The 25,373-nt window shown below is 41.1% G+C and overlaps 1 protein-coding gene across 3 annotated transcripts in view; it reads right to left on the reverse strand.

Annotated features, from left to right (window-relative positions):
• Positions 1 to 25,053, reverse strand: part of TNIP3 (TNFAIP3 interacting protein 3) — a 46,809-nt gene extending 21,756 nt beyond the window's left edge. For all 3 annotated transcript variants that reach the window (XM_033061449.1, XM_033061448.1, XM_033061447.1), the window contains exons 1-3: positions 24,815 to 25,053; positions 10,232 to 10,317; positions 3,527 to 3,659 (exon numbers count right to left, since the gene is read on the reverse strand). In XM_033061449.1, the coding sequence (XP_032917340.1) occupies positions 3,527 to 3,659; positions 10,232 to 10,296 (198 nt within the window). In that variant the 5' untranslated portion in view covers positions 10,297 to 10,317; positions 24,815 to 25,053. The remainder of the gene's footprint in view (positions 1 to 3,526; positions 3,660 to 10,231; positions 10,318 to 24,814) is intronic.
• Positions 25,054 to 25,373: the final 320 nt, after the last annotated feature.

Genomic DNA, 25,373 nt, shown 5'->3' on the forward strand with positions numbered 1-25,373 from the left:
TTTTCATTGATATCACAGATAAAGACACCACATTTTATGTTTACTGCTATCAAGAAAAACTTAGTAGTACAACAGCACTCCAGAAAGCTGAGATATACAGAAATCCTTGAAAGGAGGACACTTGGAGACCTATCAGGTTGCAGAATTCAAAAAGCTCCACAAATATTTTAAAGCATTTATACTTGGTTTGAAGCTACTGAACAAAACACACGGTTTAAAATTGCTTGGAAAATTCCACTTGAAAAACAGACTAATGCAATAACAAATCTAAAAATCTGCCAGGTATGGAAAAAGCTGCTCAGGAAGTAAGTGGGAGGATTTGCTGCCCTTCACACTCCCTAAATTAACTCCCAAATGGCATCTTTCAACAACTTAGAAGCCTCTTATTAATTTCTATTTTATTTCCATTATACTCCGTATTTTCTATTAGCAGCAGCTTTGAGATTGTTGTTTTGTTTTCTTTTACTGTCTTGCTTAAAAATGAGGAATATTTTAGTTTGTATTCTAGGATGACCTGAGGAGTTCCTCCCATTTAGGCATCCTTGGGAAACTTGCAAGTGGGAGAAAAATCAGAGCCTTGGAGCTGTGGTCAGCCCTGAATCCTCTCACAAGCCTTGGCACCACAAGATGATAAAAGTTCTCATTTTCAGAGTGCTGGATCTTAATTCTGGGAACAACTTGTGTCACAGTACCACAAAAATATCACTCATAAATTCAGATAATGAAAACCATTTCTCACTTCTGAAAATCCTTTGTCTGTTCAGTAACTGCAGTGAAACTAAGAATCATTAAAAGGCCTGATGCAAGCAAATGTGAGGCTTCCCTTGACTATAACACAACTGACCAAAATGACAAAGTCATGTTTTTTTGCCTAGCTGATCATGCATCTGCTGTGAGGTTTGTTGGGGATTTTTTTTTTTTAATTTTTAAAACATTATTCTTCAGTTGCAGACTTGTAGAAGCTAGATTAACTCTGAGATTACTTGAATTACAATTTGGTGGCTTTTGGGGAGCCTTGCTTATGTTTCAGCTGAGCCTTGTTTTTGGCTTTATTGCTGAAGCTATCATGCCAGCAGTGTTTGCCACAATATCCATTTTCCCACTCTGAGGCATGTGGTGAAATGGTAAAAAATGAGATTTTAGCTGAAGAATAAAAGTGGTTTTTGAATCAGAAGAAGAATCTGCCTCTTTGTGCCTTGCCAGGGAGGTGTGCTAGAAAGGGATTTTCCCTTTTCAGTGTGTCAGCCTCAGCCTTTTGTGCTGCCCAGTTACATGCTCCCTCTGACAGAAAAATAGGTGCAGATGCAAATTTGTGTCTTAATATGTGGGAACCAGATAAAACTAAAGCAAGACAAGGTTTCAGAGTAAATCAAAATATTTGAGCGCAGGCTCCTGCTTCAGGATTTCCTTTATCCACTAACCATAAGAGCATGGCCTCCCAAGTACTTAAACACTTGCAAACTCAGGTCTGCTGATGAAAAACCAAGTTTCATGTGAAAATAATTGGATGACATTTGCAAATCTAAAAAATGCCAATCTATTCCCTTTTCTGGAATGGAGAATGCAGCATCAGGACAAGCTGCAACTGAAGGAATCATAAACTGAAGGATATGCTGAGAAGTTCATTCTGCAGACCTCTATTTTCTCTCTCTCAAATATTTGCATTTAAAACCACACTAATATCATAAATTTTAATGAAAAAAAAAATCCTGGCAAAAAGGGAAATTGGTTTACAGACATTTTACAGATTAGCCTTGAAAGCGATTGAAGGTCAGAAGGAAATGCCATTCTGCAGAGTGCAATTTGTACTCTTCACTTCAGAAAAAAAGTTACAGAATGAAAATGACCTCCTGGCTCTGACAAATAACTTCCTATGAATGACTGACACTCTAGGGAAGGGTACACTTTTGTTTCATGAATAATGTTTTCTTAGCCCTTAAACATATAATTTGCCCCTCATTTTAAATCCAAATCAGCATAATTTCACAAACAGATATTTTAATATTATTTCATTATTTTCACAAAGTCTTCTAGGTGTTAAAAGCATGACCTCCTTTCCCAAAAGACACAATCCAAGACAGGTACTCCTAGCACCCTACCCTGAGATTGCTGAAGCTCATCAGAACTGTCAAGCTGTCACTAACTTGAAGCCCAGCTCAATAACCAGCCAAGTGAAAAGCTGCTTGACTTAAAAGTATAAATAAAGGATAGCCAGCATGTGTCTGGTGCAGAAATATCATGAAGTGTCCCTCTCTAAGCTCTCAAACCACACACACATATTTTACAGGCAAGAAGTGCTATAAATGCAAAGAGCACAAAAGCACCACAGATAAAATAGTGCCTATGTGAAACACTGCAGCACACCCCAGAAAGACTCCAGGTGAGCACATTTGTGTTCTCTTCCTTCTCCACATCCCCCAAATCCTTTCCTATGTCTCCTTCTGCTGGAGAGAGGCTAACATGTGGAGCTTGGTGTTTCCATGGATCATCTGTGGCTTTTAATTTCACAGGTTGGTTCTGCACTGACTTCTGCTTCCCCACACTTATTTCTCCCCTGCCTCTGGGAATCCCCATCCCTCCCTGTGGCTTCTGTCTCACCGTTTCTAATCCCACTGGTCTGACCCTTGGTGTCTCCTTAGGCTGGGCTCAGCTTCATGCCCCGAGGTCATGAGTCATTCTGGAGATGGCGGTTTGCATGTGAAAGGAGCTGCGTGTAATTTCGGATTTCGTAGAAGAGACTCATCTCCCTTTTACCTCCTCATTGATTTCCTGCATCGTGCCTCGGGCTGTAGCCTTCAGTTTTCTTTTCCCCATCCCGTGCTGGAGTCACACAGGTAAGAGCCTCACCGCTTGCATTCATGGTTTAATCATTCCTCTCCTCCACATCACTCCCTCCTCCTGTTCCCAGTTTGTGGAAAACAGGGAAATTCCTTCTATTCTCGCTGTTTTAGGGGAGAGGAGTGAAACTGAGAGGGAAACCCAGAACAAGTTTCTGTCAGGCTTGTTAACCACTGCTTCACTGCAGGCAAAGAACCGCCGTAGCAGGTGGCTTACGATTTTCTGTTTGCAATACCACAGAAGTGTGGCTTTGAATCATCACCATTTTCCTCCTCCTCTCTTCCTATTCACCTAAAAGCCTTTCTGACACTTCCACAGGTCTTTGTGTCCCACACCTCTGCTCGTTCCCAGTTAAATCAGAACTTGAAAATGTATCAAAAATGGCAATGTTTTGGGGGTTACACAGTTCCAAGGATCTGTACTATCCACAAGGCACATCTGGCTACAGGGTTTGACACTTGGGATAATAATCAGTGGGTTTAGCTGACCTTTTAAAGCACTACAAAATGTATCTTCTCACTCTTCCTCATACCAGGAAGTAGCTACATCAGGAAAAAAAAAATGTGTAGCAAGTTCATTGCATCATTTCAGAAATCCTAAAGTTTCATGCATAGTCAAGCCCCGCAGAGAACATCCCCTGAGTGTTCTTTCCTGGCAGATACACATTGCAAAAGCACACTGTGATTACCTTAAGGGAACATGAAGTTCTCTGAGGGCTCAGCCTCTCTTGGGCAAGAGGTTTGGGGTCCTCACACGACTCCAAAGCGTTGTTCTTCCCTATCAGGTTCCTTATTTCAAGATCCAGCTCTTTACTTTCACACCTGCTTAGGAAGAAAAAAGTATTAAATTTTACACCAGAACCTGAGGCTTTCTTCTGAATGTGGGAACACAGAGCTGGTCCTGCACCAGGCTCCTGCTCCCTTCCCTTGTGGAAACACAAGCAGAGAGCACCTGGACAGTGACACACAATCTCTAATGCTTTGTGGCAGAAATTAATTCAAAATACTTACACAAGAAGCCTTTATGAATTGTACCACTTTTCACCTGCAAAATCTAAATCAACCCTTTTGGGGATTATATGAAAATCACCATGTGCCCTCAGCCTCACCCACTCATTTTCAAGAGTTTTAAATTCAACTTCAGTAAAAATGCAATCAGGATAGTTGAATAGGTTTAGAACTGTAAAACTAGGTGCTCAGTTCACTAAGTTTTGATGGCACATTTTGTTTTCTCTATCACTTTGTAGTAGACACCTGACATACATTTTCCTTTTTTTTTCTTAAAGGTTCCTTTTAAAAACATTCATATTTTGTTTAAAAAATTGTTCTGTTGAGATCATTAAAAATTGTATTTTTTTTAGTGGGAGAATTTGTTTCTTTCAGTCTCTCTGCTAAGGACTTAAGTGCACATAAGGGCTCGTTCCAAATTCACAGAACAAACTCGCAGCCAGGGCGGATTCATGTGATACACTGTAATGGTGGAATGTGACTTCCAGATAATTAACTGAGATATAATTAACACAGGCCCCCTAAATCTCCTAGATCAACTCAAATTATCAAGAAAGATTCATCCCTTTTGCAAGCTTAGACTTCATTGTCTAATCAACTTAAACCAATTCTAAATATAAGTAATGCGTGACCAGAACGTAAAATGGAAGGCTCAAAAATAACCAACCTGTTACAGCAAGATTATTTCTTGATTTAGGCAGAAAATACAAAATTCTCTATTTAAACCACCAGAAAAACTGAAAGCTGTAGGAGTTTATCCATCATACTTCCTGAAGTTTAGACAGGCAATCCTTAGGGATTGCACCACAAGTTCTGAGGAAACTCCTGAAGCAAAACTGATAAAATTATCTAATCAACAAACCAATCTATCTTAATCATAGGAGTAAGTGTGGTGAATTTTGTGCTGATAGCATAGGATGATTCATTTAATGCTCCATATTTAAAAAAACAGAGACTGTAGCAGAAATCTATTTTCTCTAAGCTTGGATAGGAAATAAAATACCAACAGTAGCAAATAAGGGCTAGTAAAATTCTAGAGTTATTTTTTTTTCTTTTTACTTGCTGCTGGTAGTTAGATAAGCTGTACTTTCATGGCCATGAGGATTAAAAGCAAGACCTTCCAAGGCACATTTTCATCAACTCCAGGGTGGTGCAGCTGCTCTGAGGGCTGGTGGCACTTTCCAGAGCCTCAGCTGTGTGTGGGTGGCAGGTGAGCCCCAGCAGCAGCACAGGCACAGCGTGGCAGCTCAAAGAGAAAAGAGCAGGAGGAAAGCAACCAACCTTGCAAAAGAAATCCAGCTCTTCTCTGTCTGGCTAAATGTTGCAAAATCCTGGATAAGCCAGGGTAAGTGGCATTTTTTCTAAGCAATTCTGTGCTGAGGTTCCCAGAACTCAGGCAGCAGCCAGAGCGAGCACTCTGCACCCTCAAGTGCACTTCCCTGGAAAACAGCACCTTCAGCCCATTTGGACTCCAGTTCTTGATGCTGTCTGAGACAGCTCTGTGTGACAGAGGTGCACATACCCTGTGCAGAGCTCTGGCTGCTTCTGAGGCTGCTCAGAAGAACTGAAAAGCCACAGCACGGAAGCAGCCACTCGCTGCTGCCATTTGCCACCCCCAGCTGCCAGCACAACCTACTCCCCCAGTGCTTCTTCAACTCTTTTAAGCCAAATAAAGCAGCTTAGCCTAAGGAAAAAAAATACTCAGAATAAAGGAGCAATGCCTGGGTGCAGCCCTGGGGACAGCAAAAGATGAGCAGCAATCTGGCAGCAGTGCAGCAGCAAATGCTTAGGCAGGCTGCACTCAGCTCTGCTGCTGGTTCAGCCACAGCAAGTGGAGATGTGTGACCACAACCTCTTGAGGTCAGAGCATGAACCAAGCTGAGAAATACCCCATAAACACGGGGGTTGGCTTTTCATATCTGTTTTTTCAGCCAGGAAGTGTTCATTCCTCTGCTCCCCACAGTTTGATGTTGTAGCTGTAAATGCCATTCACCTGTGGCTGCTCTTACCCTTACCTCTCTGCATTCTTCTTTCTGGACTTACCTGGGCAAGAGCAGCACCCAGCTGTGCCTGGGAGAAAGAAAGAGAGCTACAAAAGGCTCAGATCTCTACAAACCAATTTCTGCTCTGCAACACCCATGTGCTTGATGATTATCATGAAAGTCAGAAAGTTACTTCATTTTTAGACTGAGAAACTATTACTGCATCTATCTGCATTTTATCATCAGCCACGTTGATAATCAGGAGGATACATTTATGGTGAGCTAGAACATTAATCATACCTGATGTGTAGATCTGATTTGGAATCTGGACTTGCAGAACACAGAGATGCTCTGAGTGCTTGAATACACCAAGGCACTCGTGATTAGGAGCTACCCCAGACCTAGCCAAGCTGACTATCAGAGCTTCCCCCAGAGAGCTCTAGAGGGCACACAGCATTCAGTGTCTGCACTAAACAGTTTTCAAAACTGCTTTTGGTTTCTTGGAGTTCACAGGTACATGCCCTGCACCATTAAAACTTTTCAGAAAATATTAAAAGCATTTTTCTTTGGTCATACAAGACAAAGTATATCCCTTCTATGTGCTTAAGCTTTCTAAAGCACACAAAGATATAAAAGCTACACATAGCAAGCTGTGATTACTGCAGGAGACAATAAAAGATCAGAATGTTAACTCTCCTTTGTATACTTTGAGTTAGTTGCAAAATTTCCTTTTTTTTTTTAATTAAGGTATTTTACATGGAAGCAGAAGGTACAGATGCAATGAAGGAAGTTGGCCTCCCAATAAAAGTTTTAATAAAAGTTTTAGCAGCTTGCAGGCAAAGAAGAGAGCCCAACCTTTCTCACAATTTCCATGTCATATCTGAAAAGCCATGTCCTGCAAGAATAAAAACTTAGGCATGTTCCCTTTGGTTTTCAAGTTTTCATATCCATGCAGAACTTCACTGTGCACTCCATTTAAGGTGTTTTTCATTTCTCCCATGTGTTTGACTTGCTGCCTTTAGAATGGTTTTCACTTCTTGCCCTGTGGTACATCTTTGCACCACTTCTGTTTCTGGGCCCCACTGGTGTATTTATGATCATTGGCATTACTTATAATAGCATAATGCTCTAAGCAATAACGATTGTTTATAAATGGTTGTGTATTTTTGACAGCAATTCCATTTTTAAGCTGAGAGCCAGAACATGATTGACCCCATACTTTGGGTTGAGCAGCATAGATTGAAGGCTGAGAAATACAAATTTCTCAAATAAGCAGGTACAAGCTCCCTAAGAGTCCCAGTTTTATCTCTTGGCTTTCCCAGTTTTTCACTGGCATTATTCCTTTCTCATAGCAGTTACATGGCAACAATGGACATACCTACATGTCCCAAGGCATTTATTGCACAATATTAATACCCAAGCCATACAATTCTATTGTAAATACTAATTTCAAGGCTGGTGTGTTGGGGTCATTCTCTTGTGGTGGTGAAAGCACAAATACACACCATAAACAATTGTGAAAAAAGGCTTTAAGCCAGGATTTACAGCCAGACGCCAACACCATGGAGTCATATTTTGATGGGAAATGAATTCCAGAGTTTAATGGCAAAACATGTGCTTCATCCCCTTGGGTGGGCATTTGGGATGTAGGATTCTTGCTTGGCAAAGTTCAGGGAGTAAAATAATGGAAAGAAATTTCTGCATTTGAATTATGGAGAATGAACTAATCAGATAAATTAAAAATGTGGAAAATTTCAAGAGAATTCTTTTCAGCTAATGTTGCCCCTATTTATGATAATAGACTTCATTTCAGAAAAAAAAGGCCTGTAGAACAAGGGAGAGAATCAGAGTGAATTACAGAATATTTAATCTAACTTGTACTAGAAATAGACTTAATTTAGGAATAAAAATAGGGATACAGATCTCAAAAATGACAGTTTATCTGTAGAACGAGCCTATTCTCCTATGTCCCATGTCATTTTGTTCCTTTTTAATTCAGTTTTGTAGAATTGATTTTTTTTCATGCTAATGCATTGGGATTTTTACATTAAAATCTTCTCCAGATAAGATTAAATAATAGGAAAAGAATTTCCAGTCCAATAAGCAATAGGAAGAATAAAATTTTGCCAAGAAGACAAAAAGATTTAGTTACTGAAAAAAAAAAAATTTGCAGCCCTGTAAGCTCTTAGAAGTTTAGCAGACTCTGAGCTGACAGAAAATAGTTAAAAAGTGGTGCAGCTCCCTAAGGACCAGTGGTGCTATTCCAGTACTCAACACTCCACTCAAAGTTTAGGCTTGGGAATTTGAGCCAGAACTTTTGAAATTGAGCTCCACTCGTTCCATGTTCCACCTCACATGTACCACCATAAAAAATAGTTTATTGGGCATAAAGCATACTGTGCTGGGACAAACACAAAAAGAACACCTGCCTTTGATGATTATGAGTAGATACTTAAAAAGAGTTTAAGGGGGAAAAAGAGGCAACACATTATTTCAGATTGTTTCTAACTTAATATTTTAACCTGAGTTTCACTAGCAAAAATATATCCAGTGTTTCAAGAGCACAGCTGGAAAGTCAGCCAAGCATCAGCTGAGATCTACCTGGCAGAACTGTGCTGTCTTCAGAGTGAGATTAGGAATAACCTCACCCCAGTGCCAAGAAGAGAGCTCCATAAGGTGTGTGATAGGGGTTAAAACATGCACTGTGACCATAGCAGAGAAACCACTTAAAACTTTCCCTCAAATCTGATGTAGCCAAAACATCTGCCTCTCACCCCATAAACGTCCCTACACTTCTGTTCCCTTTACGACAAAGAATGGGCCTTTTAAGGCACATTTAATAGCCAGCAGCTGTTGGGCTGTCAAATGCCACATCTGGAGAAGCTGTGTGCTGTTAATGTGAGCAGAAACAATTATTCCCTAATACTTTTGCTTAATTTTAAGAATTACACAAATGACAACAAAAGGGAGGCATGTTCTTAATGGAAACACATCTGGTTTTCTCTAAAAACAAGCCAAAAAAAAAAAAAAAAAAAAGTGGGGGAGGCCCAGTGATTAAGTGAAGCTGCACCTATAATCCATCCCAGCTCAGTGAGGAGAAGGACAGCTACTGATACACAGGCTCTCAGTGTCTCAGTGTTTGACAGCTCCCCTCAGGAAATTTGCAACATGCAAGAAGACCATGGCTGTTGGTGTGCATTAAATGTTACTTATCACACAGTGCTGTTCCCTCCATGCCTGGGTGTTCCTGTCCTTGGGAAGTTTCCATGCTGCTGTCTCACATCAGGAAAAGAGCATCAACCCCCTTCCACTTGGATCTTCTACTAAATTATACTACCAAGACATTGAGTGTCTTCCTGATGGACAACATTTGGGCTGTGTTCAAACCTCAGGAAAGCAAATTAAATTATTTCCATCAACTTCCTCAGGCTTCAAATGAGCTGTGAGTGAGCTGCAGACAAGTGTCTCCCTGGAGAGAGGCAGCAAGTGGGGCACTGTCACCCACACTCATCCCCAAGGCCTCACGTAGCTGCGTGTGGATCACCAGTGCACAGGGAATTGATTTTTGCCATGAGAATCCATCAGCTGGAAAGCTTGGCCAAGCAGAGCCACTAAGCAGCACGTGCTCTCTGAGCAGATGCACTCCCCCACTGAAAGGCACGCATGCAGAAAGCTGGGGGGAGGTGGCAGGAACGTGTCGAAAGGACTGAATGCTAGAAAGACACAAAGAGAGGCAAATCTAGATGTTTTCAAGAGCTCACTATATTTTCTGTGGAGATCAATGCCTAGAAAAGCTTGTGCACCTTCCAGGACACTTCCCTGGCCCCTGTACAAGCCTTTCTGGAATGGTGTCCCTCCCATGGTCCCTTCTGGACTGGCTGCTTGCCCTGCAGATTCAGCTGGAGCCCCACGAGTCTGTTCACATCTTATATTTGCTCGTTCCTCTGATGCACAGAGCTGACATTTTTAACTGGTACTGACACCACTACTCTCTTTTCCCACCAGGCATCACCACAGCAGCCCATTCTGCCTCCTACTTCAGCCTGGGCCAGGATGGGGATTCTTCACCAGCACCTTGCTGAGCTGGGCTGAACCTCTGCAGGAAAACAAGTTCACGTGAGTCCATGTCTCCCCCACGAGCAGGACAGACAGATGAAAACCGTTTGGAAATGCACCCAGGGAATGTAACATACAGTAGCTGACAGAGGACAATCAGCTCTTTAAGTCAGGTCAGCTCCCTGCCCGTGGTGGCTGCCAGGCAGCCTCAGCTGAAAGGGAGAGGGCACTCACTGCTCTATATTAATTCTCTCAGTATTATCAGTAGAACTAATACTACCTTGTGAAACTGCAGGTGCCCAAAAATTTTTAACGAAGGAGTTTTTCCATGTAACATCAACACAGTACCTTTCCATCTCAGCACACTGATGGGGGCACAGTTCCATGCAATCCTCTGCATCTTTCTTCTTCATTTTGAGCTCCTCACAGTGAATCTATTAGGAACAGGGAAGAACAAAAAAATCAGCAATTTAAGAAGAAAAAGTATCCAATTACAATGAGACAGATATCAGGGTCTTGTATTTCTACTTTATTCTTCATAAATTCCAAATGGTTGACAAGCAAACCAGGAAACTACTTCCTCCTTCCCAGCACCATCCCCTGTTAAGTCCACCACTGTGTCAGGGACAGTTCTGCAAGGGCAGGAGCAGCAACAATCTCTGGCTGTGGTGACAAAAATCTACCCAAGGAACAAAGCTGCCAGCAGTAGCAGGAACATTGGAATGGTTGCAAAAAGGCCTTTTATTAATCATCCTAAAAGAATAAATTAATTTTCATACTCTAGAATTCAAGCGTGTCCTCACATGGTCCAAAGAATTCCTATGCTTCATTGAAGTGCCCAGTAAAACTACTGCTCCAAAATGAAGAGAATTTGAGTAATGACTCTAAATCACTTGGAGAGAAGAGAGAAGGAGCCATATGTAAGTTATTGAGCATGAGCATGTTGTTCAAGCACTCTACAAGCTCCTAACAAGCTTCCCTCTGGTCAGACAAGTTGTTCTCCAGCACTGCATTTCCAAAGAGAAGCGAGACAAAAAATCCCAAACCGAGCTCCCAGAGAAAAGGGCTGCTACAGGGTAACAGTAGCAGTCCACATTAAAGTAATCCCTTCAAACTGGAGGTTTTGAATTAAAAGTCTGAACATGAAAATAGCAAGCACCACCTCTCCATCTCAAGTGGGAGAAGAGATTGTACATCAAGTGAGCCAACATCACCTCATCCAGAGGAACCATTCTGCTCTTGTGCTGCAGGCTGGTGACAGCTCTGGGTAGGCTACCTCAGACACCTCTAGTTCATCAGAAAAAGAGCCCAGAAGCCTTATTCTTCTCTTTAGATCAAACAACATAATTATGGTAGTTGCCAGAACTGAGAATTGACAGGTTTCATAAGACCTATCTTAAGGACAGCAAGGTGACCACTGAAATGAAGTGGGGAGCCATCCAGAGCTAAACCTGCTAGTTATAAGCAAATAAGTTTCCAATTACAAGTCACTCTCTTTATTGGTAACATCAACTTAATGTGAAACCACAGCTGAACATTTTATAGAAACCATGCTGCTTCATCTATGTGCAGGGCAGAAATTTAAAATGAAAGGTTGCCAGCAGAAGATCTGAGGTGTTTGGCATGCCTCCCCCTTCTTAATTCCTATTCCTGCAGGCACTTCACACATTCTATATGCATCTGGTAATCACTAATTACAAGGATCCTATTTAGAAAAAAATGTCAATTGAGTTTCATGTGAAACTTGATTCCAGCTTGTCTGAGTTTTATGAGTGTCTGTTTCATCATAACACAATCACGTTGAAGTATGGAAAGTTGCAGTTGATTGATTTCAATGGGAGCAGCAGACACTGGGGACTAATGAGGATTAAGCCTTATTTTGGAGTCTCTGAACATGGCCTGCATGTGTCTAACTTAAAAAAAATCAAATTTAAAAAATATTGACCTGGAATGAAAACTCTCTACCACCACTGAAACAACAAAAAATAAAGCAAAATGAATAAAAGAAATCAGAACAGAAAAAAACCCAAAACTGACCCAGAACTCTATAGAATTCAGACTGTTACTCCAGCTCTAATTTGTCCCACTGAGCTGTGACATTTCACCAGTTTCAGATGTATTTGCCAAGCTGGGCACAATATTGCAGCCCACATGAAAGGGATGCAGGTCAAATGTTACTGAAAATATGACACCCATGCTGCTAAGAGTCATGGAAGAAGCAAGCAAAAAAAGAGTTTTCGTTCTGAAAAACTGCAAAGGAAAAAAAGCAGTGGTGAATGAACCAACAAAGCACTTATTTAGTTGTTAGAGGTGTTCTTTACTGTGTGAGCCAGATTTGGGGGTCCTGCTGGGAGCTCTCTGGGGCTGCAGTGAGGGCACTCCGGGTTTTCCGAGCCAGGGAAACACAGAAAAAGCCGCTAAAAGCTGACAAGTCCCACATCCCTGCGTGGCCCAGCTGCACACCCAGGCAGCAAAAACATGCATTTCTTCAGAAGCCCTGCTGCTGGGGTGGGGGACATTGGGCAGGTCTCCTGACTCTTAGTCATATGCAGATTGTGCGGCTAAAATCCAAATCTCCCTTTGAGAACCTGAACGAAAAAGATGCGACCCAGTCGTGGTGCCCCGTGCAAGTGTTTGTTGTTAGAACAACCAGAAGTTTTTACAACCATAATATGCAGTGTAATGCTGTAGGTTTTTATTGGACCTGGCAGACTGAAGCCAAAATGGATAAAATTCAGCTACTTCAAAGAATTAAGGCTCTGTAAAAGAGAGGGTTGTAATGGTCACGTAAAGGATTGCTCAGAATTACATAAATTCTCTGCTTTCTGTCAAGGCTTTTAAGAACAGGAACACCCTGAAGTAAACCAGCATCAGTTCTGCTCACAGATTTATGGGGTTTTGCAATAATTAGAAATGTTTGTTAAAAAGTGTGCAGAATTTCCTTGGTGCTCACCCACCAAATTGATCATGGCTCCAAGCCCTAAATATTTTCCTAGATACATCCAGAATAGGTCAAAAAGGCACTTTTTTTGCTGGAGTATTAATTTGCATTAAAAACTAATTTCCCACATGGAAAAAACACATTTGGTGAGGAAAAAAAAAAATACAATTTTCAAGAAAGACAATGAGGACTCACTAATTCTAATGAAATCTTAACTGTAAAATTGATTACAACCAGAGAAGCACTCATCACACTGGTGTTTCAAAATATTTTCCAAAATGCTTTTCACAAACATCCTTATTGTAAATATTAAATCCTGCTCTTGCCCCACTCTCTTTTTCTTTCCCAAGTCTAGTTCTAGCTTAAGAACATCTGATATTTCCAAACCCTTGCTCATTTTACCCAAACTTGCTCAGTAATTCACTTATATTTCATTAGTACCAAAGCAATATTTTGTGGGAATGCAATGTAAAATGAATGCAAAAGATGAGCCAGACTAAAAATGGAGAAAAGGGAAAAGGAGATGTTTGGTTTGGTTTTCCTGCCTAGATCCACTCAATTTTACAGAGCACCACCATCAACAAACATTGTCCCAGCAGAGAAAACAGAAAAGAAGCAATATGCCAAATAAATTAAAGTACATGCTAACAAAATCCACATTAGGAATAAACCCACTCATAATTTACCTTTCCAGTAATAGATTTTTTCTGTTGTGAAAGCTGCAGGGCCTGTCACAGCCAGGCTGAGTAAACTTACCTCATTTAAGCATCGCCCATGTTGCAAAACAGCTCCACAACAAAGTGGAACAAACAGCATCACCAGTGCTGTTGATAAACAAGGCAGCAGGTGAAATATTGTTTGTGTGTGGGTGTTGTGTAGGAGGAGTAGGAGGGAGAGATGCATTATTACAGTAAATGTGATCAAAATGGAAGAACAAACAGAGAAATAAAAGCATTTGAGGAAACAGATCCTAAGCAACACTCACTAAAACTAGTCTAAAACAGGAATAAAGCCTTCAAGACTTTTTTGGCATGAAGAAATCAAGCATAGAACATTTCTGCCATCTCCCCCCACCTAGATATTCCCAGGTTTGGTTCTCAGAGCAGCACCTGAACCAGCCATTACATTGTGTGTGTCTGCCCTTTGCTGAAAATGCAGCTTCATACACACAAATGCTGCCTAGAAAAAGCCACAAACACAGCAAGATCTGCCATTGTCTCCTCCCCCTGTTATTTCCTGATAAAGTGCTGAAACTTCAATGTAAGACAGTTTCCAACTAAAATTTTAAATGTGAAGCTCGATTTTAGCCAAAAATAAAGAGTAGTTTCCTCAGCTCTGTCTTGCCTAATTTAATTTGGACAAAACGAAACTGGTACCTGCCCTGTGTGATGCAGGAAGATTTCATGCTACCTTAAGCTGATCTCAATATTAAGTAGAATCCTCCTTGATTAAGGTAACAGTAGATTCTGAGCAGCAATCCCTGCAAAGAACCTAATTCCCAAATGCCCTCCCATGGAGCTGTGACAACCACACCTTGATAAGCAGTGTAGGTGAAAATGCTCCTCTTGACACACACAAATTTGTGTTGGTGAGTGCAAAACACTGCTTTAAACAACAGGACCTTATTCCAAATCAATACAACACTTGTTCCTTGAATTAAAACTGAAACCAAACCAATTTACAGGCATGTTTCTCCCTTTGCCAACCAGCAAATTTCTAAACATTTTTGGCCTCAAGATCTCGAGAAGATCTGAAAGTCAGAAGATGATTCCCCAGTGAGTATAAAATCCTTCTTCAAGTAGAAATCAGTCACCAGAAAGCCACCACAATTGTGCCCAGCCTCGGGTGACACACATTTTACATTTGGGCTCAGCATGTCAGCCACTCCACACAGGCACCTGCAGCAGTGAGTTTAAAGCACACACACTCATTTGAAAGGCCACCAAACGCAAACTCAGTGCCAAAAATATCTCGACCACAATTCCAACATGCAAAAGAGTCACATAAGAAGTGACCAGAGGAAGTTGCAAAGATCATCTTACCAAGCCATCAAAGTCACACACAGCCTACCTCAAAACACCCTCAGTACTTCTCCTGCTGAAAATGAGACTCCTCATTTTAAATACATTTAGAATAAATATTTTCTTCATAGCAGATGTTCAGTTCAGCTAAAGTCAATTAGTGTACAGAGATCTGGGTGCAAAGTCCATTGAGCACATTTATTGTACACAATTTCTGTGGAAGCAAATCATTAATAGAATACAAATTCATTTTTAAAACACTATAAAATGTGTTGATAAAATAGAGCCTGCAATAATTAATATCTTTTCAATGCTATTTTCTCATTATCTGTGTCCAACTTTAATTTGCTCAACAAATTATTTGGAGGTGGGTAAGATGGGAAGGAAGTACTTAGTTATTTGTTAAATGTCAACTGTAAATTATGCAGCAAAAAAAAAAAAAGTTCTTTATTATTATTCACTGCCAAAGCACGGATAGGAAGCTTTCCTAAAGATAAAATATAGAAGTGAAAAGGAAAAATGCTGCAGTATAAAAGCAAGATTAATAACGATGACAGTCATTGATAGTGCCCAAAATATGGGGTTTTTGCTGAACAATTTTTAATAGAGATGTCACTGCAGGGAAACTCTGACAGTGTGACAGGAAAGGACAAAATTTACTTTCATACTCCAAACCAAGAGATAAAAGTTAGGATGTATTAAATCCATGAGTTTGGAATCAAATGTCTGCAGTATAAGGAGGTAGAATATAAAAAAGCAACAGAAAGGAGATTGCTCCAAGCACAGGAGCCACGTGGTCACAAAAAAGGCACAGGCAGCCCCAGCTACAAAAAGCCATGCACCAAAAAGAAGGGAAGTTTAACAACAAGAAGAAAAGAAGGGTTGGTTTAGAAGAGGAATGTAGCTCTGTTCTACGCAAGAGTCATGCCCTCCAAAAAAGCTTCAAAATCCCAGGACAAAAAAATAAAACAAAGGAGAAAGAAGAGCCCACAGAAAGGTAGGAATGATCCAACCAGCCAGCAGCAAAAAATCACTGGCATTGCTTGGCTGGCAGGAACACCTGTCCCAAATGACTCAGAAGCACAGGCTGCTTTCCACACATTCCAGTACTCCCATATTTCTGGATGTGTTGTACTGCTGCTGCCACAAATTCAGCGTATCATGATGTCCTGAGAATCCAGAATCAAGCCAAGGAAAGATGAGAACTTTTGCTTCATTTTCATTTAGAGCTCCTACAGCTGCCCCAGCACAAAAAGGAATGTGCTCTCTGGCAGCAAACAACACCAGCCTGGAAAAAGGATGTTGTAATACTGCAACTCCAAGTATTCCTTACTCAAGGTTAGGATGCATCAGAACTTCTGAGGTGCAGCTTTAATGCCAACTTACAAGGCAAGTAAAATATCACCTAGCTCATTCTCAGATGCTATTGTGGATTATAGAAAATAATTTATAGTAGATGTCCTAATGATAGAATTACCTAAGGAAATCCTGTGCCTTCTCCAGGCAGAGTTAGTAGCTCAGGGAAACTCCACAGAACAGATCAAATCTGCAAAGTTCTCAGCAGAAACCTTATCCAAAAAAAGGGATTTTGGTCAAATCCAGTACAGGTGCATTGAATCTTTGTACCACTAAATTTACCCCAAAATAATTGTTTAATATAGTCAGTAATATGTATGGCAATATTGCTGTGCTCTTCATTGTCCAGCTTTATTCAGGAAAAGTAAATAAAAGAACATTCCTATAGTGATTCTACATAAAGAGTAGGAAAAAAAAAAACCCATTAAAATATCAGGTTTTGGATTTGAGGTCTTTTTGGTAGCTGAGAAGGGAAAAGAGGCACATGACAATTCTGAGGCTAAGGAGAGATCCACCAGCAGAAATTTCCAATGAATGCAGTTACTCACCATGTTTAGGGAAGGTGCCTGTCTCTGTTCTGCCAGGTTAGGACATCCCAGTCTCAAATAAAGGCTCTCTGAATCAAATGAGAACTAAGTGGTTTGGAGGCAAATGTCTATCTGTGTATATATATCTCAAGGTTTAACCTACACCCCAGGCTTGAGGGAAACCCCTTTCCTAAAGTCATTCTACCATTGAGAGCACGTTCATTTCTCTCAAACAAACACAGCCCACACAGACCTACTTGAAAGCACTGCTTGTAAGAGACCACAGAGGATTCCCTCTCATTCTTCAGATTAGCACGGAACAGTGACACGACGCTTCGCCCACGCGCCAGCGAGAGCCGCTCTGTGGGAAAAGAGGTGGTCTAGCATGGTGGAAAAGCTGCATCAACTCCAATTGAACAGAACACAAATATCAATCTAGAAGCAGAATAATTTACTGTAAGGGGCAAATAGGTCAGGGAGCCATTTCTAGGAATGCAATTTAATTAGAATTTATTCTAAAGGTTTCCCTTGCAGAATCAATGCTCAGTTTGACCAGCTACGGTCTCCTCATCAGCAGTGACATTCAGCTCTACCCCTGACAAGAAACACCACCCTATCATATCTGATTTTCATTCTGAGGAAGAGGGATTAGAGAGGTGAAGGCTGCAGAAATGCCTCCCCTTCACCAGACAAGAAATGATGCAGCATTTTCAAGAATCTACTATTCATTTCAGGCTATAGCCTCCTGCACACAGGAGTTGATTAATCAATTTTCACAGATGATAAAAATTAACATTATCATGCTGTCACCTAAAAGTGAAAGATTCACAATAGGTAAGCTCAGAGGAACACTCATCTCTAAGCCTGATTGTTGTATCGGTTTCGGTTTTGACGACAACAAAACCTGTGCAGCTCTGCACCGAGGACTAAAAACCCTGCTGAGATTTTTAGGAGACTCCTGTAGTAACACTCGTGATCTAACTGTCCTGTGAGCATTCCCATCCTCCTAGCAGAAATATCTGGAGAGCAGGGGGGATCTTTTTCTGTCACAGTGCTTACTCAGCTCCTCACATGCACACAGCAGTCATCTGCAAATTCACGTTCAATTCACTGCAGGTTTGTTCAAACAAAACTATTCTGGAGGCATTTGCAATTACAACAGAGGAAACAACAGGCCAGGGTCAGGATCAGGATGTGGGAAACCAAGGTCCAATTCTTTCCCCTGAAGGGAGTTGAACTGTGTTTGTACTTCCTGGATTGATGTTTTAACTGATGGAGATGCAGGGTGATTTCTCCAGTCTTTTGCAATAACAGTGTTCCACTGCATATGAAGCATTTACTGTCACTTTCTCAGACAAAACGTTAATGAGTTCAGTTTGATGGTTCACACATTTACCAACAAGGTCAGATTTACTGGCTGCCTGCTTAAAATAAATTTTAAAAAAATGCAACAGCATCAACATCTTCCACTTCTCAGAACAGCATCCTATACACTCAGCTCCACATCAGTCACTTGTTCTTACTCTGACCTCTTTTTCAATTTTATATAAACATTTCTAAAAAGCTGAACAGTCTCAACAGGGGATGTTTGAAACCCAGCAAAGGCTCAGTAGCAAAGTGCTGGAGCATTGTCTTGGGAAATGAGTGACACATATTCAAATCCAAGCAGGAAAAGAAATCAAAGCCAAGAGGTAATTCTCTGAGGGAAAATGCTTTCCCCACTGGATGACTGAGTAAGAAGAGAATAGCATTAAATATTACTCAGCAATGCATTCACACAGAAAACAGTTAATTTAGCCTTCTATGTTTTTGGCTTTCACTGCCCTCTAACACAGCTTGCACCTTTGGACTGACCAACGTGCTTATCTGCAATGGGACTGGAAATAGTTCAGGGTGTGGTTGTTATTTTGTCATTGTCAGCTCAACAGTGATGGGGCTAAATTAAAATTCTGCATGTGTGCAGCTCCTGGGTTTATTATCCATCACCTGTTGAACTGACCCATTGTGGTTTCAGCCAGGGATGCCAGGAATAGCCACTTTTCTCCTCATGCAGGACAAGGCAAAGCCAGGACTGTTAAGGCTTTAAGGTCAGGTGCCTTCTTATGCCATCCCATGAGCTAAGAGAAGTGACCAAAGGTGAGAATTGATTCTGGGGAGCATTTCCTGATTAAAACACAAATATTTTAACTGGACTCCTTCTGAACCTGGGCATTTCCTGTTCTACTGGGCTACTCCAAAGCAGGCACAGGCAGGGATGGGATGCTCTACCTGTGCAGGAGAAGTTAACAGGGCACAGCAGCCTTCCTGCTTCCAGAGGAGATGAACACGTGGGCCCTTCCTTTCCTGTCAGCAGCAGCTTCACAGCCCTCCTGACTCAAACAATTAGAGGGTTTTCTTTCTTAACTCCTGTAAACATTGGTGATATGAAAGTATTGACATTTTCAGCACAGCAAGGCAGGCACAACAAAGTGTTTTGTGGAGGCAGAGAAAAGAGTCAATGGAAAATTTGAAGGGGGAAGCCTTTCTTTTCAACCTCCAGTGGAAAATTGTGGGGGTACAGCAGAAATTGCCTTTTTACCACTGCCCCTGTTCAGAAGAAGAAAACCCCTTTGGCTACACCATACATAACTGAACAATAAAAATTTCATTGCTCCTGATGCATACCCCAACCACTTATCTACAAAAAGGCCAGGTTGGATGGCTGCCATTCAAATTATTTTATCGTCCACTGAAGAACTGCTTGTTTAGGGGCTTCCCATAGGGGAAAAATAAGGAAATGAGTTAGAGAAAATTTAATATAATGCAAAGACAACAGCTTAAAGTACCAGATCCTTGGTGACTTGTAAAAAGCTTAATTGACATGTAAGTATTATTCAGGAGAGAAAAGACAACTACAAGGAAGAAAGAAGACTGGGGGGAAAAAGCAATTTTGAAAGTGCTCAAAACACTTTGGGACCCCAGTATTCTGGAGAGGCAGCTTCAGACAGATTTTCTGCCCAGAAATGTTCTGAGATTTAGCTTGAAGTTGACTCTTTGATACCACACTTAGGGCATTAGGAGTTTGTTCTGCTGGAACAGGGCAGCCTGCTGTCTTCCACACAAGTCTCATTTACTCCCTGGCTGTCTGCAGCTGTACTCCTCTCTCTCTGGTGCACAAATGAGAACTGCTCCCACGCACTCAGGGCTTTCTCAAGATAAAATACTCTCTTCTGCTTCACTCCCAAGTAGGTTGGCTGCTCTTTCTTAGTTATCTATGTCTTGAACAGGTTCAGATCAAGAAGTAGCAGTGAGACAGCCAGCCCCAGCTGTCAGGTTTTTGAGATGAACTAAACACTCAGAGGTGAGGTTCTCTCTTATCCACTCTTCATACACTATTAAAATATATTTTTTGTGCTTACAGAAGTGACTAAAATTGTAGTGAACTGCTTTGATTTTAGTTTGGACTAAAACAGTTTTTGCATGAGATGGATTAAAACTCAAGGCACTTCCCACCCATTTTGTTCCTGCTTGCTGTGTGGCTTTACTGCTTTGCCAGGAACAGAAGACCACCCACAACAAAATCTCTCTTCCTTATGAAAAAATTGGAAATGCCACAGTTCCTTTATGAGGTCTTAGATGGTGATTCTATGAAATTTTTACTTTTACTCAAATACATTATGCTATTTCACTGGATTTTCCTGAAGATGTTCATGAAGTTCATACAACATCAAGTATGAAAATGGGCTCCAAGTTCCAAGAGAACATCCTTTCCATCACATTTGTCAATCCCACCAACTTCAAGCATGCAGCTTAGTGTCATTTTTTTTCTTGGTGATAAGGCCACCTTGTTTCTCCAGCTAGTTGCCCACCCACTGGTTTCTACCACTACATTTTTTATTAAATTACTACAATGGTTAAATTCTTGGTTCAAATTGGAATTAAACCTAATTTTAAGCAGTGTCTAAATCCTCTAAGAAAGCATTTTCTCTTTCTGCACCAAATTCTAAGAGATTTCCTCCATATCCATACACACTCTCACCTGCTTGCCAATTACCAAGAGAGAAAAGTCAACCCTGGAGCTATACTAAATTTACTGCTCTCTACATCAATGAAATCTTAAAGCAATGTTTAGTGGTTTGACATGGAGACATGGTATTTTTGCAGGAAGCAAAGCATTTTCACCCAGATTCAGGGACTGCCAAATCCTGCACGTTTCAGACACTTTCCTGCCTTTTGCTATATCTTGGCTGAGCTGCAAAAATAAAATCAGACAGAGCCCAGAGGACTCAGAATTTTCTCCACAGCTTGATCTACCACAAAACTAAGTTTTTCTGGTCTCTGATTTTTATCTCAGCAGCAAGGAGTGCAATGAGCTACAATCCACTACAGTGGATAATTTCTCAGACAGGGCTGAGGATGGAATAAGGTGATAGACAACAACATGAGTCTGGGTTAAAGTGAAAGGAAAAAGGAAGCAAAGTAAGAAAAGGAAGAAAGGAAATAACTCTGATGTACCCAGGTAGTGAGAAATGGTGCTTGCCTCAGTACAAGTGGCTGAATAGAAGATGCTTCCATCTGGGTTTGCAGCTGACCAAAAGCAAAGAGGAGTGAAGGTATCTCAGGGGAGGTATCCTGGCTGCTGGTGGACAGGAGGAAAGGCACTTTGGAGGAGAGGAAGGTGACACATCTACATTTCAGATGAGAACTGCACTCTTTCCCAGCTTCTCTGGAGGATCTGATGACCTTTCCACAGCCACCAGCACTCACCACAGCACTGAAGCAGAAGTTGTTCGCCCCACCTTCCCCATGAAGCATATGAATCTAATTTTCCCTTTTTGTGAAATCAAGAGTAATATCTGCTTACAACTCTGCAATATTGTTCTCCAAGTGTGTGGTAAAGCTAATAACCACACAAGAGAGCTCTCTCTGGCTGCTGGAAGCCAGATCCAAATATTCCTAAGGCAGCTCTCCATCACATAAGCAGGCAGACACACACACACAAATCTATAAAGGCAAACACTCCTATATATTCAACAAGCAAACTGCCTTGGAGCTGTTTCCTGTTACCAAAAGAAAGGACCATAAAAATGAAGGAACTCCTGATCTTAGGCTGCTATTTCCACCTCATATGACCTTAATTTTATGGAAACTGTACCCTTGTGTTATTTAGATTTTACTCATAAAACATAGACAGAGGCAGTGTATAGGCATTGGGGAACAATCAAGAAAAATGTAAAACTTCTTTGAACAGTAAAGAAAAAAGTTGTTAAAATGATGAATTTTTATAAACAATGTAAGGAAAAGCCATTTGCTGGAGTAGAGATAAGGGGTTTTTTTTTTGGAGTTCTGAAAAAAGTTCTTGGAGCACTGAAATGTTGTAGCAAAGTTCTACTTACCCAGCAATTATAACGTAGAAAAACCATTAAATATAGAGGATTGTCTTATAATGTAGGGATATTTATCCACCCATTAATCATGACCTTACTCTAAGCTTCTGCAGTTCTCTGGGTGTCCTATTTGAAGGAAGCCTTAAACCACAGCAGACTGCTGGTGAGTCTGACAGATCACTACTTCTAATTCTTCTAAATGTTTGCAAGCATTCAAGGTTAGTTCAAACTGATCTCCTAAAAAAGCATATTCAGCTTTTTGTTACCTGAGAGGATTGCAGCTAAGCAAATCAGGTATTAAATGGCATTGCTAAGGGATTCTAATCTTCAGCATTAAACACCTTTGAAGAGATGCAAACCCAAAAGCCTTTTTGGGGTTGAGGGATGGAGCTGTGTCCTCCCATTCAGCACAGGCACTCCTGTCAGGAAGTCAGGAACCAACTGTCTGCAGTCTGGTTCAGAGCAAGGCCCTTTCCAAGCACTCTTCCTAAGGAAATCCCCCCACCTTCAGCTCTGAGTGGTTTTTTAACTGCTCTCTTTCTTACAGCATTAGTCAAAGGCTATGGGAAATTGTACATCTTTGTGGCTTTTATTAACTTATTTCCTTTCCAGCAATATGCTGTAAAACCAGTAGTGAGACTCTTTCTACACTCTGTGGTGCTACCAGCAGCCTCATGGTCCTTTCAATGCTCAATAACCAAAGCCTCCAAGATCTTCATATTGAACACATTGATACAAGATGCTTTTTGTGGTTTCAGGGGTTGTTTGGCTGTAGCCTGTGGAAGATCTCAGGTGAACTCTGAAAATAAGGAGAGAAATCCAGAGCTGAAGGGGTGCAAAGCCAACAACCAGAGGATAGACCCTGACACAAACAAAGCCTACTTCAAATTACCACCTCCAGCTCCTGTGTGCACACACAGGGATTTGCAAATTGGTCAAAACTCCAACATGACAGAGCAGTGCAGCAGTTATTTCAGATGAAAGAAAGTGAGAGACGATGGTTTCAGAACATTACAGCTTAAAGCAGCAGGGCTAAACCAACAGTAATATAGATATAAGGATAGTCAGATTTATAATGAAAGAAGAAAATTGAAAGCAATCTACCATGTCTAAAAGAACCATTCTTAGAGCAATTCAATTTGGAATCCCTAATGAACAGACACAGACACACAAAAAACCCAAACTATGCTTCTTGCTGAACTGATTTTAATACCCATTGCTAGAAGCACACAAACTATTATGGTTTGGGGGTTGTTTTTTGGTTCTTTATGCTCAGCTTCAGAGATACAGAACTGCTTTTGATCTACTAGACTTCTAAGCTTGTTACTGGAATTGCCATTAGGCTCCTAGTAAACAAACTACCAGCCACACTGCTTGCTCACCCTACAACTCCCCCAGACCTTTCTCTGCTTTCAACTGCAACCTACGCAATGGAACAGGATTCTATTTTAGCAAGAATACAATTTCATAGTTGGAATCCCCTTCAGTTTGAGGCAAACAGCAGCAGTGACTCACCACAAGGCATTTTTTTTTTAAAAAGGGGATTTCCTACTGAAGTAAAGCACCAATGAACATCACAGGAGGCAAAAATCAGCAAAGATCATAGTAAAGAGGGAGACCAAGGATTCCTTAGGGAGGCGATACAACCACAGAAAAAAAAAGTTTTTATTTCAACTGGAGGCTCATGGTCCAAACTGCTATTCTAAAACTGAAACCAGACACACACCAGAGTGTGAGGCTTCACTCTGAAAACCAGCAGAGCCAACACAGAGCTGCTTTCAGCAGCCAGCAGTGGTTTTTGGAGCTTTTGATTCATTCTGGATTCTGGCAGGGACAGAGCCATCACACACATCACCTACATGATGGTATCTGACACACAAGTAGGCTTGGTTTAACTGCTGAACCAGGCAGCAGAGTGAAGTGTTATCATTCCACAATACCTGGGCTCCTTCCATGAGTCACAGCCAAGCTCTGATGCTTTCAGTAAGTATGAAGTTCACCTTTCAAGCTACTGTTTCTAGTAAAGATAAACCCCCTGCACAGTGAAGGCAGCAGAGTGGTTACAAACTACGTGGGTTGTTTCATAGATAGGAAGGGGCCACCTCCTGCCCTGAATACAGATACCAGCAATTAGGATTTTTAGTAACTGGGTGTTTGCTCAGTGGGTGAAGCTCTCAGAGCACTGGCACACCAGCATCACACTTTTGGGGAAAGATCAGCAGGCAGAGCCTGAACTCGGGGCTGTTCCGCAACTGGATCACAGGGCTACCTCACCAAGTCACAACTTCTGTCTGCTTCAGTCCAGGAGAGCAGGAAAACTTCATGGCCCTCCTGCACTCAGCCCCAACAAGAAGCATCACTGCTGACTGGGAATCATCTCTGCACTGAGCTTGGCTACAGAAGTTCTACTTTGCTACAGAGAGATGGAAACTGGAGGCAACACCAGCAGGTCAATCCATCTCCTACCTCTGCCCTCTACCTGTGCTATCTGCATGCAAACAAACCACCACAAAACTGAGCAACAATTCAAATGTCTCACTTTCAAATGCTAGGCATGGAAAGCAAGAAGTAAGCAGGCAGTATCAATTTACATGAATTAAAAATAAAAGTAGTATTAGGGGTACAAGAGCTTCATTTCTCCACAGGAACTGCAGAAGACCTGGCCAAAACTATTAATAATAGTATTATTAGTTACTATATAAATTAGAGATCAAACTCACCCCTTTGTAAAGCTGTTACTCTTTCAGAGTTTTGTGGAAGGTTCTTTGAACAGAACAGGTCCTCTGGACTGATTAGTAGATTCAGAGACCCCTTTTTACTTTTCTCAGGTTCAGCAGGCCCAGTGCTTCCATCTAGAGAAAAGACAGAAAGAAAGAACACTCAATGGAATCAAGAGCACCAATTAAAGGACTAATCACACTCTCCACAGAAGGCTGCAGTGGCTAAGGGAGGGGTAGAAAGCCAGAGGCACCAGGCATGCAAGAGAAGGAAAGGCTCAGTGTTTAGAAAAACAAAAAAAAAACCCAAAAAAACAACACAAAAAAAACAAAAAAAAAAAAATTAAAAATTTGTCCAGCTGGGCTATGCTGGAAGATAACCCACAGCATTTTCCAGAACTCTCCAATTCCTCCTTCTCAGTCAGTAAAGGATCAAGCTAAATTTCCATTCATTATATTTTTGCACAGGAAGAAATAGTCTTCTGAGCAAGTAAGAACCAGAAAATCTTTTTCAAATTTCTTTCCAGTCCTCTTTTCCAAATTCTCTTCATTTATCTTGCTA

The sequence above is a fragment of the Catharus ustulatus genome, chromosome 5, assembly GCF_009819885.2.
Source record: "Catharus ustulatus isolate bCatUst1 chromosome 5, bCatUst1.pri.v2, whole genome shotgun sequence".
Classification (NCBI taxonomy): domain Eukaryota; kingdom Metazoa; phylum Chordata; class Aves; order Passeriformes; family Turdidae; genus Catharus; species Catharus ustulatus.